Source organism: Asterias amurensis, chromosome 2 (genome assembly GCF_032118995.1).
Source record: "Asterias amurensis chromosome 2, ASM3211899v1".
Classification (NCBI taxonomy): Eukaryota; Metazoa; Echinodermata; class Asteroidea; order Forcipulatida; family Asteriidae; genus Asterias; species Asterias amurensis.
In genome coordinates, this window is record NC_092649.1 from 25,976,185 (window position 1) to 25,994,762 (window position 18,578).

An 18,578-nucleotide genomic window follows, 5' to 3' on the forward strand; every position below is an offset into this window, starting at 1 on the left:
ATTCAGTGTTATAAATGGTCTGGGGTGATGTAGTTAACAGCCTACACTTTCGATCGCCTGGATGCATCGTGTACTGTTTGCATTATGTTCATGTATAGTCACTATGTATCTGGGTGTACCTGTATGTGCAAATAGACTGTGAATCTCCGTATGAAAGTGAATACTAGGTCAAAGGTCAACTGGCAACATACGATCAAGCTGCATGGGATCTGACGAGTTTTTTTTTTCTCGCGAGGCTTGATATGTGACGTCAGAGGTTTAGTCTAGTTTTCCATTGCCCGATTAAAACACACGATCAAATTCAATTTAGGCTTACGGAACATGATGTGTTTGGGCAACCGATATTCCTAATTCCACGCGGAAATTTCCCCCGCACAAATTTGTTTTGCATCGATAACAATTAACAATGTACTTCCAAGTAAAAAACTCTTTTTTTTTAAAACCCAACAAACGTGAGTACTGTTAATAGTGGGCAATTTTGTACATCAGTTCCCGATGCTTCATTTACTGCAAGACTAGGTCAACGTCGATAACAACATTTATATACAACCTGCTGTCAACAACAACAAGCAGATTGATTTCATGAACCCGGTGGCAAAGAGGTAAACAACAAACAACGGTAACGTCAGCTAAAGTTAATTGTGCCACAAACCCAAATCTAGCGGCATGCTTAAGTGTTGTGATCGTTTCGCGCGGCCAAGAAGCCTGGAGATATTAAATTCCGATGTGTGTGCAGTTCACTGACGCAATGGCCTTACACGTTGCACGGGGTGATGGTACTTGGGCACTGGCGTGTGTATGTGGAAAGGGCACTGCGGGTACCAGCTAACGGCTGTGTTTAAAAATAAAACCTGACCCAGTTTAATTGAATTTATTGCGCACGTCATTTGTTTATTGCAATTTTTTTCAATAAAAACCTAAATTGTGATAGACATGTCAATGTGCCTTCAACGGAAATAATGCTGCAGGCGTGTCTATAACTGGAAAGTCGTTGCAAAACAAAAATACAAGTTAGGGTGGATTCCTATATGCCTCGTGGCGTTTACATTAATTTAACTGTCAAATGTTTTGGCGCGTTTTATCTCGAGCGCGGGGAAATCTGTGACAGGGCGCGTGATGCTTTAGCAGTTGTCATCAGCCGCTGAGACTGGACACGTCAAAGCTGTGTGTTTGGACTATTATGACTGGTGAATGAAGCAATTAGATTTCAGTTCTGTTATTAGTGAAAATATTTCAACTTTTAGATGAGATACTCAACTGAATGAAGTCCAAACAGCAACCCGGGAATTTTGCAAATAGCAGCGTGTTAAAAATGTGTGGTTGTTGAGTGCCCGTTTATACGCAATCACCAGTTTCCACACCAATGTGAATGAATGATTAATAGCTCTGAACTTAAGTTGTGTTGGACGATCAACGACCGAATGGTGGCCCTTGTTTATTCTGAATTGTTACAATCAAATTTAAATTCACCAAAACAAGCCAGATCATATTCTTACGATGAGATAAGGAAGAATGATTATTTACAAAAATAAAACAAACAAACTAGTTAACCGCTGTGACTATTCTTTTAAAGGCACTAGACGCCTTTGGTAATATTGTCAAAGACCAGTGGTATTACTTGGTGTATCCCAACATAATGCATCCAATAAGAAACCTGTGAAACTTTGGACTCAATTGATCATCGAAGTTGCAAGCGAATAACGAAATAACTTGTTTTAAAGGCTGCAGGTCTGTGATGTCTTTTGATACTTGAGTGAGAAGTTACCTTTTTCTCAAAAACTGTGATGAAGTCTTTTGATATTTGAGTGAGAAATTACCTCTTTTTCAAAAACTACGTTACTTAGGAGGGAGCCGTTTCTCACAATGTTTTTTACTATCAACAGCTTTCTGTTGCTCGTTACCGAGTAAGTTTTCATGCCAACAATTACTTTGGGTAATTAACAATAATGTACAGTGCCTTTAACCGACATTTGAAACAAAACAAGAAACATTATTCATCACTTTTTCGTTCTTACCTTGCAAACAAATCATACTTCTTAGAAAGAAAGCATCATATAGAAGCTTGGCAAATTGAGTCAGTTTTGGTTACGTAATTGAAACTCTTCCTTTGACGACGTATGACTAAGCTCAAAAACAAGTTTATGTTATGCCTTAAGATGGACGAGTGAAATCATATACATGAAAGCCTTGTTGTAAGCAAGTCATTAGATGAGACAATGTGGCCACGAAAAACACTTTGCTGATGATGTATATTCAAATTCATATGATTTATTTTTTATTAGACCAATCGCATCTGGACGCTGAATTACATGGTTATTAAAAGGAATCAAAGTACACTAGGATATTAAACAAAAACATTTAACAAGAAAAAAGGGGGGGTATTCGGCGGTTTAAGCACTAAATGAAGAGATTTGTTTATGGGACATGCAATGAAACTATCAGACCGAAAGGCACTTTAATATTTGAATGATTATAAGTGAGTATCGTGTATTTAAAGGCAGTGGACACTATTGGTAATTACTCAAAATAATTATTAGCATAAAAACTTTCTTGGTGACGAGTAAGGGGGAGAGGTTGATGGTATAAAACATTGTGAGAAACGGCTCCCTCTGAAGTCCCATAGTTTTCGAGAAAGAAGTAATTTTCCACGAATTTGATTTCGAGACCTCAGATTAAGAACTTGAGGTCTCGAAATCAACCATCTAAACGCAAACAACTTCGTATGACAAAGGCGTTTTTTTCTTTCGTAGTTATCGCGAAACTCCGACGACCAATCAAGCTCAAATTTTCACAGGTTTGTTATTTTATGCATATGTTGTGATATTCCAACTGTGAAGGCTAGTCTTTGACAATTACCAATAGTGTCCACTGCCTTTAAAGGCAAGCTTGAATTTGTTTTATTCGTCATATATCGTTGCGGTAACCGCTGCTGAAAACATAAGATACAAACTGAATCTAGCTACTGGACAATCTCCGTCTTCTAGTTGGTATGACACTGCACTGTATAAAATTGCAAAAGTCGTGGGATCAAATCCCACCTGTGTAAATTATGCGTGTGATTGTTTTCACAGAACTCTCTGGAAAGTACTATCAGACACCAGAGTATATTGTAAACCCCCAAATTAACGTAATTAGTTCTTTCTGTACGACCTCGCTGTATGCCAAGCTACGTTAACTTGTTTGCTTACTCGGAATTCCATAACAATTAATGTGATTAATGTTACCGAATCAGCGACTGTACTTGAGGAGAAGGAACGTGCAGACACCCTAGCGAAACCTTGCGCTTTCCATATAATACTTGCCTTAAAGGCACTGGACCGTATTGGTAATTAGTCAACATAATTGTTAGAATTAAAACTTGCTTGGTAAACGAGCAGTGGGAAGCTTTTGATAGAATCAAACATTGTGAGAAATGGCTCCCTCTGAAGTAACGTAATTTTAATAGGGTATTTTCTCACTAATAAACGACTTTAGCTCAAGCCTTTTATTATGCCTCTGCAAACACACAAAGTAATGAAACAATGGCGTTTTTCTTGCTTTATTATCTCGCAACTTCGACGACAAATGAGTTCAAATTTTCACAGTTTTGTTATTTTATGCATATGTTGAGATACACAAAGTGAGATGACTGGTCTTTGACAAATATCAAAGGTGTCCAGTGCCTTAATAAAAAAACTTTTAAAAGCTTCAACTACAAAATATTGTATGCCCGGAGTATGCAGCGATGGCGCCTGTACTTAGTAGTGACAACGTCTTGTGAAGTGGTGCGATGAGGCAAGCCTCGTTGAGCAAATAATAGCTGTACGGTGCGTGGACAAGCAACGAGTCCAGTCATTTCCTGATGATCTTTGTTAGTATAATATTAAGCGTCCACAGAGACACCATCGTCATCTTGTAAATACTAAAGCATAGGATATCAAGGACTTGCTTATATAGATTTGTGGTATCCTCGAATAAATGCATGTTTGTGAAACAACTCACTTCAATCTCTGTAAATCCACGACTCGAATTCGATGTCCATGGTGATTCCTAGTCTTGTTCGAGGCTATAATATACTCGAGCCCACTGGCACGTCGGTACGTGTGCTTACTGGCAAGTATGAACAGGAATATAATTTTACAATTGCCTTGAGCTGAGGCTAACTGATATCTCACTGACTTTATTGTGAAATCAAAAAAAATCCTTTGCATAGTCAGGTTTAGACCTAAAACTTAAAACTGATCACATAAATGTTTTTTTTTCCCAGCAAAAAACACACAAACACACAAACAAACAAACAAACAAACAAACAAACAAACAAACAAACAAACAAACAGACAGACAAACAAACAAACAAACAAACAAACGACAAAAAACAAGCTGGTGTGCAAAGTATGAGGTCTCCAGTTTTTAACAAGTAAGACTACACAAACAAACAATAACACCAAAAGACACTAACCAACTTAAAATCGTATATTTTTCTTTTCTCGAATACAGGAATTAGACAGCTCGTCCTACTTCAGACAGAAGCCCAAGGTTATAGTCACTCACCATGACGACCCAGATGACGTTTCATTAGGGAGGAGCAGCAGTAATGGTATGTTTTACACTTGGGCATGGGCTTTGTCTCTTGCTTGGGCTCCGGCTTTGGGTCGGGTTAGAGGTCTTAATCGGGCTCAGGTTTGGGCTGAGGCTTGGGTTTGGCTTGGACTGGGGCTCCGGCTTGGTCTCAAGCCTCAGCTCCGGTTAAGGCTTGGGCTCGGAGCTCAGGCTTGAGCTTGGGCTCCGACTTTGGGTCAGGCTTGGGCTCCGGCTTGGGCTTGGGTTCGGGCTTGGGTTCAGGCTTGGGCTCCGTTTTGGACTCTGGCTTAAGCTCCGGCTTGGGCTTGGGCACTGGCTAAGGCTCCTGCTGTGACTGGGGCTTGGGCTCAGTCTTGGGCTCCGGTTCCGGATTGGGCTTGGGCTTAGGATTGGGCTCCGGCTTGGGCTCCAGCTAGGGCTCTGGATCCAACCTGTGCTTCAGCTTGGGCTTCGGCTTTGGCTCCTTCGATTTTGAAGCAGTGTGCATAACCTGATGTGTTCGAACTACAATATTAAAATGGCCGATGGAGCCGATTTCATGCCTAAGCCTGAGTCTTATCAGCCATGGCCTTTGGTTGAATAATAACTGACGTCAACATTTAAAGGTTTTACATCTCCATGGAAGAAGATACTTCTAGACACATTTCTCTTTGAAGTAAATATAGTAGGGAGCTAGCCAGTCACACGGAGTATACATGTGCATCATGTGACTAACTGTCTGTCTGGTTTATTGTTTCATAAGGACGCCAATGGAAAAAAAGCTCAAGTGACTTGCTTTCGGATCATAGTATCCTCAGATATAATTAAACTATTGACTGCTTTTCTCTTCGAGGCTTCATTTCATACTTGACCATGACATGAGGAATGTGACATTGAATCATTAAGCATGATACCGTACTTGTCGGCAGTCACGCACCCCTTTTCGGTAATTTCAGCTGTCTATTCCAGTTAAAGGCACTGGCAGTATGACCCCAAAATAATTGTTACGCATGACAACTTACTTGGTAACAAGCAATGGAGAGCTGTTGATAGTTTAAAACATTTTGAGAAACGGCTACCTCTGAAGTTGACTTAGAAAGAGTTGTAGTTTCTCAGACGAATATCAAAATATTTCAGGCCTGAAGCCTTTTATTGAGATCTGAAAGCACACAACTGTTTTTGCATAGGTTGACTAGACTTTGAGTGGGTTGGAAGAGCGGAGACTACCGGGGCGTGCGGTATCGGCAGCGGCATCGAAGCGCTAACAACAAACATTAAAAATCTTAAGCAACAAAATAGACAATCTAAAAAATACCAAATGCTACATTAAAAGTTAACAAACAATAAAAGAACAATAAAAGCAATGCGGGGTGATTCTCATCCGATGAGTGCGGGGGAAGGGGTTTCCCCCTCAACGTGGTGACCAGAGAATGAATTCCCGCTCGTATCGTACAGTAGTACATTCAGATCGTGTCAGATCGTCTAGTACATTGATTAACGTAACCCCTGTCAGTCATGTGAAACATAGCCTTGATCAAGGCTGTTGACATACTGTTCCCCGGCCTGGTTCGCTGCACACGCATGCAGTGCATAGCATACACAAATGTACATTACCATACATTGTACAGCGAGAACAGTATAGCATAGTCGTGAGTACGGTCGTGTCTTTCTACGTTCAACCTCGCACACGTGGCTCATTAGGAAATACCCATGTACCGTAAGTGTACCGTATACAGATGGTACATGTACATGTACAGTACGTATGTGTACATACGCTGTACACATTATTATATGCACTGTGTTATTTAATGTATGGGGGTGCGCTGGCGGAATTCAGTGATGGGGATTGGGATTTTGCAGATCGCGGCTGGCTGTAGCGCCTTGATCAAGGCTATGTGAAACATGACGATCACGCATACGTGCGACTAATGTGTGGGAACGGCTGGTGGTTCGGCGAACTAGGAACAATTTTCTAAAAAATTTTATACTGGGGGTTCCCCTGCACTTGTGGTCTTTATTCCCACCCAACACCCCCCCTCCCCGCCCCTTTCACATACTGTAATTACATTAGCTAAGCAGCACTCGACGCATCTACATGTAAGTCTATAGTCGCTTTCAAAAATATCTCATTTGGTTTCGGGGTTTTCTTCACGATAATGCGTGGGAACGGTTCGGCGAACTAGGAACACTTAGTTTATCTTTTTAAAACTACTGCATGTGTATAATGTGTATTTTTGTATTTAAAAAAAAACACTATTGAACTACTGGTCAAGTCGACCTTGCACAGTACCCTAGTTTGACATTCAACCGACGATGCTCCTTGTTGTTGCTCCTTGTTGTTGTAGGTTCTCAAGATTCTTCTAGCGACAGTAGTTCCCTAAGGGTACCCTCACCGGAATTCCTGCAGACAAAGGCAATATTCACCAAGGAGAGATCGGTAAGATAACCCAATTGATTAAAAATTGTTTTGATCTCTGCCCTGTATTTACCACAATGAAATGAGATGATGAGAAATTACTATTTTATAGAAAACAAATTCCAAATATGTTATGATTTTATTTGTTTTCAATCCCATTAATACAAAAAAAAATCCCCAATGATAAGTTGATTTTGTTTGTTTTAAAGGCAGTAAGACACTATTGGTATTTACTCAAAATAATTATTAGCATAAAACCTTTCTTGGTGACGAGTAATGGGGAGAGGTTGATGGTATAAAACATTGTGAGAAACGGCTCCCTCTGAAGTGACATAGTTTTCGAGAAAGAAGTAATTTTCCACGAATTTGATTTCGAGACCTCAAATTTAGAACTTGAGGTCTCGAAATCAACCATCTAAATGCACACAACTACGTGTGACAAAGATGTTTTTTTTTCTTTCATTATTATCTCGCAAGTTCGATGACCGATTGAGCTCAAATCTTCACAGGTTTGTTATTTTATGCATATGTTGAGATACACCAACTGTGAAGGCTAGTCTTTGAGAATTACCAATAGTGTCCACTGCCTTTAATACCAATTATTTATAAAACAAATATGTTTCGATTTTATTCGTTTGAATCCCATTGTATACTCAAAATAATTACAAACGGGCTCAACACCTGCAAGATTTACTTCCTATCAAAGCCCACATCACGCCAAGCTTCATATACATCATTTACACCTTTATTGTGGCAGCTTTGTTGTCGTTATGGCAGGATGTTTTAACATCACTGACTTGTGTCCCTTTGTTTGTATCATGCCCTTTTTGTGAACATGACTGTTTTGAATTACCAAGCTGAATGAATGTATACTTTTACCGAGAAAAGCAAATAACAACATTTCCCAGAGTATTCCCGGCATATTTTATTTTTTAAAAAGTAGCGCTATTTTTGTGTCTCCGACCGGCTGCAGTTTTGATTATGTTAACGTCCCCGGGGGCCTTCCAAGTGTGAATGAACACACACAGTCCAGAAATAGATTCTTGTTTTGTCAGCATCCCCAATATTTTTGCCAATATTTGTCGCTCTGAGTAGGCTGTGCGCCTGCGCGAGAGTCACCATTATGGGGAAACCCCCTCGGTGGGGTTGTTGGATGATGTCAACACCGTGTTTTGTGTCGAGACAGTCGACGTGACGACGATGAGCAGTGGGGGTTCGTGGAAATAATCCCCCGCGAGTTCAACTTCCGTGAGTGTCGAGATCGTGAGTCGCGTTCAATATATAGTATCCGTGTAGTGTGTGTGTGTAATGCTCCACTATCATTGGACGAACCGATAACCTAATGGGCTGCCGAGTGATGAGGTAGCCTGCAGCCGTGCGTGTGTATTAATACATCTATTTAGTTTGACGACGGGAGAGTTGACGATCACTACACGAAGGCTCATGGGTTGTAACTGACGTAGTACAGGATGCTCTCTTGAGTACGGCCGAGTCACGCTCCCCATCCTGTAACGAGTTACAAACAGATACTGACATCGACTCGATCAGACAGGGGTGGACATTACTATCACCTGGGTGCTAACCGACGGAATGAAATGACCAAGTCTGGATTTTACTAATGATTTCATAATCGGTTTGTGGACGGTCGATTTAAAAACTTGCGGTACCCTGACGGGCCTTGTCTCCCCCTAATGCCAGTATCAGCTCTAAGGACCACGGTCACTGTAGTCCGGAGGTCCCTACTCAAAATGAGACGCGAAACTTTATTTCGTCTGTTGCCGAGAGGTGTGTCGTCTGACGCTGTCCTTTGTCACCCTTCCCAACACCAGGTGACTTCGAGCAGTGACGTGGAGGATGACGAGCCATCGGCCCGGCCACCAAACTCCAGGATCCACCAGCGAAGGGGTGCTGTCATCTCGCAAGTCCCACCGTCCAGCTCTGATGTCGCCGACGAGGATGGCGGTGGCAGCAGTGTCAGGTAAGGGCAATCCGAATCGTTTTAAAACCAAGAAATACTTTGACACAGAAACATTTCTGATAATTTTGTTTTTTACCATTGTTGTGTATTTTCACGAGTCCTGTGAAGAAACGTATCTCTACGCTGTGTGATTGGGCTTTCTGGTCGCACAGTTTTGTTCAGAGCAGTATAGTGACCTACATTGTCCGTGACATGTTGTATTTATCGCGTTAATACAGGTATAAGCTATGCAGTGTACTGAAAAAGGGGAGCTATAGCTCATATTAAACAATTTTAAAATACAATATGTATAAGAGATATAGCTTCCTACGAGGCTTTTTGTTTTTAACAAGCTCAACGTTGTATTGGTCCATGATTATATTATTACTGCATACAATTTGTGGTGTCAGTGAAAGTTCTTTTTATTGTTGTTGATATTATGCTAATACTGGGCCTCAAACTATTGTTTTACTTATTTTGCTTAGTTCATTCCGGTGCTTTAATGTTTTATTATTATTTATTTACAATCAAAGCAAATACGAAATTGGTATTTATGTGTCGGTTATGCCAGTTGTGTTGTAAATAAATTATGATTGCAAACAGAGGATGGCCCATCGGAGTTAAGAATTCCCTATTCATGTGATTTTTATTTGTCGTCGATAAAATAATCAAAATAAAATAAATCAAAAAGTCAGGAATTTCTTATTAAGAATGGCGTAAGTTAACACGATAGTGACGTGGGAACCATCAAGTCAAATTGATTGGATATAAACTTCGGTTTAAATCTCTCCTTGATGTTAATTGGTTAAACAAAACCAACGATCACACCATTACACGATGCGTGTTTTTGTTTCTCCTGGTAATACGCGAGGTATTTTTTTAATTGAGGTCACCCCTAATGCATTAATAAAACAGACAATGGAATGCAAAAGACATGTTTTAAAAACCCTTGTAATGAAACCAGGGGATAGATATGCCAAACATGCTGGTACGTAAACACGCGTAGAGCAGACCCTCCTAATAATAATTGTTATGTTAATAAGATTCATGAATATTCATTGGCCCATTATAAAGTGGCTGTCATGAGACCTGGAGCAGGATGAATCGTGCATGCATTGTAATAATGAGGGGATTGAATTTGTACTGTGTCTGTTTATTTTTCTTTATATATAATATGAGTTATAATGTTGTCTCCTCTCAAGCTGTAAAGTTGATTATAAACGAAAGTATTGCATTATCCCATGCCCGGGTAGCTCACTCTAGGCAATCAAGCAGTACACCACTTTCCATGGTTAATCTGCCATGTCCATCCATGTGGTGACAACCTCGAGTCCAATTAGATAGATTAACGCACAGACGTACATTACAATCAAATTGATGAAACGCTTGTTAAGACGGGCAAAAAGAAGCACACGATTTCCCAATTGTATTTGTTATTCGATCACGGCATCAATCAATGTTATTTATTTTTATTTTTTTTATTTTTTTTACATAGCGCATAGTCAATTTGATTGCTGAAGTTGCCCTTTTTATTTCCTTACCATTTCAAATGGTCATAGAAAACAAAATACTTTCCTTTTTGGTTGAAAATCATACATGATGCATAATTGAAATGTACAAGCTACCAAACATGAGTTGAAAACATTACGGCATGCGTAAGTTCCCTGTAGCCGTCGGGGTTATCAAATCCAGTACTTCTAATAGCAATGGGATTCGATGAACTACGTCATCGCGTTACAAAGGAAATACCTTGTGTGTCTACGGTCCCATTGGTTCCCGGATCATAGTCACATAAACTTAAAATAGTTCATAACCTAACTGACATTTGTAAGCCTCCATAGGCCTAATGAAACTTGCATTACAATAATAATCGAATTCCATTTTGGGGGACGTTTTAATTGGATCTGATGATGGATTTTGAAAACAAACAACACATTTTTAGTATAGCCTTTCGCGTGGGAAAACTTGCAAAAGTGGCTATTTTATAAGCCGTAGGGCCTATGAGTAGATCTTTTTTTATTTTTTTATTTTTTAGGAGTCCCTTTTGTGGACTAAGGTCGTGTCTGAATAGCGGGTACAGCTAGGGCTACGGCTAGACTTACGGCGTCATCGTACGTTGAAGTATGTTTATACCAACTCCATTTAGTGTTGCGGGCCTCGTTTTAGTTAAGTGACTTTGGATAAAAGTAGAAATTAAATTTTGCTTTTTTCTCTAAGAATGATCCTCACTTATTTTGGGAAACACGGAAAGTCTTTACTTTTACAATGAAGTGCTTATAATTTTGCCTATTAAAGTCACCTGGAAGTGGTATTTTTTCAAAATAAAGCTTTTGTCACTAATATATGTGTTTTGATGAGTGGAATGTGAATACACAGTTAACTAAGGTTTTACAAAATCAGTTCTTATGTTATTTACAAATTTAAGACTAGACCCCGACCCGAGAGGGCGCTGTTCGTGACGTAAATCGAGGCAGACTTTGCCTGTAATGCGTAGAGTAAACACGATTGCAAAGTACATGTACGGACCAAGTCGTGAGTTTGTACGTTTCCAAAAAAAAAAAAAAAAAATTTTTTCCCGGCAATGCCGACCAGGTGTATTGCTGCTGAATGCAGAAAAACACTTTTTGAAATGTACCAACTCACGACTTGGACGTACATGTACTTTGCACGTGTGTTTACTATACGCATTGCAGGCAAAGTCTGCCTCGATTGACGTCCCAAAAGGGGTAGGCGGAGTCAGCCCCCCAAACAACTTTATATATTTTTTAAACATATAAATCGTGACAAACAATTACTAAAAAATTGTTTTATTGTTCGTAAGCATATACTCTTATGTTTGAAAGAAAAAAAAATTATATTTCCAGGTGACTTTAATTATTTATGATGATTGACTTTTTTTGAGAAATTTATTCCACCCCCCCCCCCAATTTTTTTTTAATTATTATTTATTAATGGTTACTCGACTCGTTGGGATTTCTTCCCTACTCCGCCCGTGAACTTCTGTGAGTAATTGATATGACCTTGTATGTAGTTAGTCTTGAAGTGGACTCACGTTCCCAGTGACTAAGTGGCTAAGGAAAAACCCTTTTTGTATGTGCGCTCATTTGTAACTTCTGTCTCGTTAAACAGACACCTCTGCCCCTATAAGCTTCGGAATAGTTTCCCCCATCTCTGCGCTCTGCTGATTCACTTCATATTTTCAAGAAGCGTCTGAAACCTTACCTGTTCTATCCCACAGTGATTGTTTGGTGGTTGTTACTGACTTTAACTTGCAATTTTTTATTGTTTTAAAACTGTATTGCCACAAACCGCTGTGGTCTAGATGAATTGTATTGTATCTCTTGAAACAACTCCACAGTTTTTGTGATGACGTCAACGGGTGAGTTAATGTCCCGATGGTGAAGTTATTGGGGGGTGGGGGTGGGGTTGTAGTCTCCAATCAGTCAGAAGCTGTGTAATCCCCCAATTAAGGGTATCATGTGCACGTCCCCTGAGATTGCTCATTAGCCGGCCAATTCGATAATTACTTTCTCAGCACTGTTTGCAAAAACGTAGACGAGGTCGTATAGATTATGCAACAGCTACGAGCAGTTAAACCATCCATAAACACCCTGCTAATACCACTCAGCATGCAATAGTCTGCTGCATGTCCACTCTGTATCTTTCCCGCTTCGCAAAAGACAGGAGAGTTTTGCTAATTGCTATGGTTGAGGGATGATTGGTCTCCACTCCTACATCATTGAACCCCCCCCCCCCCCACCCCTTTCCAAGTACTATCAGGTCTGCAACACCTGTGTGGGCGAAACGGGTGACTGCTGATGGTGCTAAGTGGCGTCAGACTTACATCATTCTGAGAACAATAGGAATACCTTTACCTTATTAGTTTTCTTGTCCCCTGCGTTCTGGGGTTTTTTTCAGCATAAGTTGTATTATTGGCGACCTGATATGAGATCAATTGTCTCTTGATTTTTGGGCGGTGTTTGCAATCAGGAGAAATAGGCCATCACATTCGGTCCGGTTCCCTTGATTCAGTAAACAGTATAGTCTCCTTGTTCTTCTGCTGCCGTATGTTTTGGTTTGTCATTGAGTTATGTTAATTTACAAATTAAGATTTAGGTGTTTCTCAGAAGCAATGGAACGAATGTTCGTACACTGGACCCAATTTCTTAGAGCTGCTTATAAGCTCTGAATATTGCTTAAGAATGTTCTGCTGAGCAATAATGAGCAGGATACCAGTCACTGAAATAAGATGGGTTTTTTTTTAGCTGGTAGCCTGATTCCTGAAATCACATTTGTGTTGCTACTTGTTGTGTTTAATCAAGCAGCCTCATGAAGTTGGGTACTGGTTGCAATTTATTTCGAAACAATCAAAGCTTAGCATAGGAAATAATGAAACTGATAACGGAAGGCTGGCAATGGTTGATGTACCTGTATTAAAGAATGCTTTATTTCATTGATTTCCCCCAAACATTTTGCAAAATGTCAAACCAAACGCGTCTACCGAATCTGTTTGAGACATAAGATGATGGTTTGTAACACTTTAAAAGATGCACACCACTCCGTTCTAGGGATGTGATGTATGCTAATTGCTAAGCATAACGTGAGTGATTCGAACACGCTGTGTTACACACTACTATATTAAACTTAAAGAAAGTGTAATGCATTCCCTTGTCACAAACACTTGTCTTTCAAAGGCAAAATGAAAAGCATCAACTGTCTTCGATTCCCAGCCCGGTTTTTGGTTTACACCGACGAACCGGACGGGCTGCTTCGACAACCCGAAATGCAGCAGTTTCGCGAAGATCACTTTCACCCACTACTTCCTATGATTTCATGGAAAAACTTAAACATTAGACGGGATGATGAACACTTTCTTGAGGAGGTATGACACACCGGTCACCCCTCCCTCAGACTTCATCTTAAATCGCATCACTTTCATTTTTTGCAGTCGAAGAAAATAACTTTTTTAGTCCATTAAAAAGTTAAAATGAATTATGAGGTATTACTTTGCATAAATTCTATACTGTCTTTCTCTGTCTGGTAATGATGGAAACTTTGACTCGTTGCTGCTGATGCTGCTGTTTTCGTTGTTGCTGTTGTTGCTGATGTTGTTGCTATTATGCTGCTGCTGTTGTTGTTGATGGTGCTGTTGTTGTTGATGGTGCTGTTGTTGTTCTTGTTTTTGTTGTTGTTGTTGTTGATGTTGTTGATGTTAAATGCAATTAAAGTATTAATCACTATGCCTGTCATGTTGTTACTCGGTCTTCAATAACGAATGGTGCATCCATTTATTGAAGTTTGATGAAGTTTCGGTTTTAGTTACTATTACTAGTTCTAGCAAAATCCAAGACCTTGCGAAATCTGACTCCGAGCTTTTAGCTGTGTACGCAATATCGAATGCTATTTGGCGTTTACTCAGCCAGTCATTGAGCAGTTGATGTGTTTTTCCCGCGAAGAGGTTTCACCTTTTAAAATGATGACTTGGGATCCTTGTTACATAAAATTGCAATTTAAAATTTGGCACGAAATCGTCAAACCATTTTTTTTTCTGAAGAAAACAGTATCGTATTTTGGTGTGTGGATTTTTTGTCCCTCTTCGTTACTTTGAATGTTGTTGTTTTAACCAGTTTACCTTATCCTCTCGTGGCGTATTGGTGTGGGCCCAATTTCAGCTGCTTAAGCACAAAAAGTAGCTACGCCTAACATAATTATGTTTACCAGAATAAGGCTACCAGCTAAACTGTGATTTTTACTGCAGCTCTATGAAATCAGGCCTTGGTCATTTTGGAAATATAACTCAGTACCTCCTGTTGTTATTATTGTGCCAGTGATTGTGTGGTCTTAAATAGAAGCAGCTGTATTGTCTAACATGTTATTCAGACTCACTCTTTGACACCGTTCTCACTCTCAAGAGACTAATTGAAGCCCCCTGAGGCCCAGTCATTTCTCGAAAGCACCTCATGAAGTCCAAATTATATTAAAGAAATTGTCACACCGATGCATTTCTCTAAAAGCCCAATAATATTTTTTGAAGAGATTAATTCTATTTTTAGTTTATGGAAACTTGAATAATGTTTAATAGAGCCGGGGGTTTGCGCGTATTTAATATAAATATAGTCGGGTAGGATTTGGTGGTCCCCGAGGCGGACTGATGGAAATACACTACCGGTAAATATTGCTGATCTTCCGGTCGGTTTGATCATGAAGATGCTTTGATTAAGTGACACCGGTAGAGTCCATAAATACCTCTATTCGAAGAGAAAGTGCCGTCTTAGCAAATAACTCCAAAGTCGGTGCTATGGTTTTTCTGTAAGGCATAGAGCACATATCATTCAATTCGATTCAATATGACGTTTATTCCATATTGGGAAAACAAACATTAAATTTGAGAATTTATCAGTACAATTGGAAAGGTAGTATAATTATTGATAAAGTAAATACTTATTAACTATCTATGAATGATCTATAGTCCTATACTATTGCTACAAACAACCCAAAGGCTACCAACAATTTAGAAATATAGTTTAAAGATACGAGTCTTGAAATACAAAATATGAATGAGCTTATCCATTGAATTTGTGTTTCCCCACCAACGGCACGTACACCCCGCCCTCACAAGTGCAAATATTTATTGAGATAATTAAAGTATTGGTTTTCAGAGCACGTTGATCTTAGAGTGTTGTGTGAGATAAAAGTCTTCATTGATCAACAGCACGGACTGCCTTTAATTTCACAAGTCTTTTTGAAGCTAAATTTAAGACAAAAATTGCAATTAATTATGCCGATTTAGCACCACTAAAACATCATCATATTCTAGTAAAAGGTGCGACAGCTATAATCTTGTCCGTAAAAGCCTTCTTGAAACTGAACCCGTAAAAAGGTGGATTGAGACAGCTTTGAAAGTGACATATATACTAATTTGTCTGTGCTGGTCGCGCTGTGAAACGGAACCACTTTCAACCGATGCACTGCATTTTGGGTTCACTTCAGCTGCAGTGCCGTATCATGGTTTCATTGCATGGCATTTTTTTTGTTGATTTTACCTCTCGTAGCAACTGACACTTTTTTAGTGTTTGATTCGGTTGAGTCCGCAGTAAGGTGTCTACATGAAGCACCTGCTTGCCTACGGCCAGAAATCTTAATATGGAAATTCACAAGGATGTTGCCCTTTTCGAAATCACGGCTTTGGATTCGGCTTCAGGCTTCGTTCCTCTCGTCTGGAGCCCTGAGAGCACGTACGCAAAGCACGCCGGTTCTCATAACAAACGCGGGACCAAGCTAGCTTAAGCCGAATCTGGAGCCGAAGCCGTGGATTCGAAAAGGGCCTGTATAGACTGTCCGGCAATGTATGATATACCATTGATGAATTCTGAAGGCTATGACTTGTGATTACAGCTGGGGAACTAATTAATTTCTAGGCCTGTAATATCACTGGTTCAGTTGCTTACATTCTGATTATAACTCACGGGTCAAAATATTGACCCGGATTCCGGGCTTTATGGGGGCTGCCGTCGATTTCACCAAACTGTTCCTTAATTAGGATAAATTCTAGGACTAGGGACGAGTTAAGTTCCGTTATATCCATAGATGTTAGGACATAATATAGAGCCCGTCCTTAGTTAGGACGAGTTACTCGTCCTAATTCGAGAAAGGACTAATCCCAGCGTTCCGTGAAATCGGCTGCTGAACCCTTATCGGTTTGTCTTGCCGTGAAGATCAATGAAACGTGGAACATTATTGACCCTTAAGTTTTAAGAGTGATTTTCCGTAATCGAGGTAATTATTTACAAAACAAAGCACAATGATGGGTTGTTTTACCTTGACTTTGTATAAAGTACAGTACGTGCTTTTTGCAGGTATGTTATACTATAGGTCAAGGACCAGACCCAGGGTTGAACATAGTACTTTAACACCGAGATAATAACACGGTCGACTTTGCAGAAACGAAACCATTAAGTACGTGTTAATGTGATAACACCGCGTGCCTTCCCCGGGATTTATTAAGAAAAAACGCGGTCAAAAATTATAAACCGTGCTCGCAGCGCTTTCATGTCCAAATGCTCTTGGTCTTTTTATGTAGACAAAATTACCACTTGAAACTTGAAAGGCACAGTATCTGGTGCCTGGAGCTGTGATGCCACGGCTCAGCTATTTAATTAACAATGTTTATTTTTGCTGTACATTATGTACAACACTGGGATGCGTTTGTTTTTACTCTAAACACCGCAGTATATAGGATACATAATGAGAAAGCAGATAGCAAAAGTGTAATTTTCTTCTCAGGTGCCCTGTATGATCCGATGTTCTATAGGCATCGTTTTTATTTCTCCTCCCAAAACACATGTTTTTACAATCAATGCATGATATAGCTAACCAAAAAGGTAGTCGAATCTCACCGATGCAGGTCTTTGATTGAACGATCAGTGAAATATGAAACAGGTACTTTTCCCCCTTTGATACTGATATTGAGATGTATTTCGTCCAAACGGAAACCCATGATACCTCCAATCTATATGGTTCGTAGAAGCTGATGATACCTTCGAGGAAACTCCACTAATTGCCTCCTGAGGTTAGGGATGAATGTCCTTTGAATAATCCATACAACTTCCTGGACACAATTAGTCATTACTCAAGATACATGTTAGGATAAAAATGTACTTGGTAACGAGCAATGGAGAGCTGTTGATAGTATAACATAATGGTGTAGGAGACGGCTCCCTCTGAAGTAGAATCGTAGTTTTGAGAAAAGGGGTTATACCTCACTCAAAATATTAAAAGACTTCGGGTCTGAAGCCCTTAGGCATCTGAAAGCAAACAAATTTGTGCAACAAGGGTGTTTTTCATTCATTTTGTTTTCTTGCGTCTTTGATGACCAATTGAGTCCAAGTTTCCACAGATTAGTTATGTTATGCATAGAGGGACACACCAAGTGAGAATACTGGTCTTTGACAAGTGTCCATTACCTTTAAACAAATATTTGCTTTCGGAGGAAAACTTATGACGAACCGCATCTCGTTTTTGTCTGGTTAAATGATGACAGTAAGACATTGACTTTGCCGAGTGATATAAGTTTTACTGTATGTTGGCGGAACTGAGTGGTTTATAATTCTATAAACAGTTCGACACAAAAGGTATTTCAGATGTATATACATGTTCCTTGAAATATAGTCTGAATTAATCTGAATAATCTATTCTGAATTCATTATCACGCAGCCGGGTAAGGGTTCTAAGACCATGCAGGGACATTATATTTTACTCACGTATTTAATGAAACAACCACGTGTTTGTAAATCTACTGTAAAGGGCCTTGAGGCGCTGTTCACGACACTATAAAAATCATGTATTATTCATAGTATTATTTAGCAGGAAGTCAAACAATGGGTGTGTCAACGATTTGTCTTGATTTGTATTTATCAGCATCACCAGGCAAGGTGTAATGGGACAATTTAAGCGAAGACCTTGGCAGAGGGTGATGGAAATAGGTGGTTGTATGTGTTTTGTGTGTTTGTAGTCGCGGCATCTTTGAGTGTGGATAGAAGGAGATACCATGATGAAAGAGACACCATAATGTATGCCACGGGGGGAACAGGTTCAAGTTACATGGATTCATTTCACTTGTTAGCAAGCAATTTTCGATTTTTTCGAGAGGTATAGTTGTCGGCCTTG

The 18,578-nt window shown here is 39.7% G+C and overlaps 1 protein-coding gene across 4 annotated transcripts in view; it reads left to right on the forward strand.

The window, feature by feature from the left end:
• Positions 1-18,578, forward strand: part of LOC139954405 (uncharacterized) — a 163,803-nt gene that overhangs the window by 115,272 nt on the left and 29,953 nt on the right. For all 4 annotated transcript variants that reach the window (XM_071954194.1, XM_071954193.1, XM_071954197.1 and 1 more), the window contains 3 exons: positions 4,477-4,576; positions 6,885-6,976; positions 8,785-8,933. In XM_071954194.1, the coding sequence (XP_071810295.1) occupies positions 4,477-4,576; positions 6,885-6,976; positions 8,785-8,933 (341 nt within the window). The remainder of the gene's footprint in view (positions 1-4,476; positions 4,577-6,884; positions 6,977-8,784; positions 8,934-18,578) is intronic.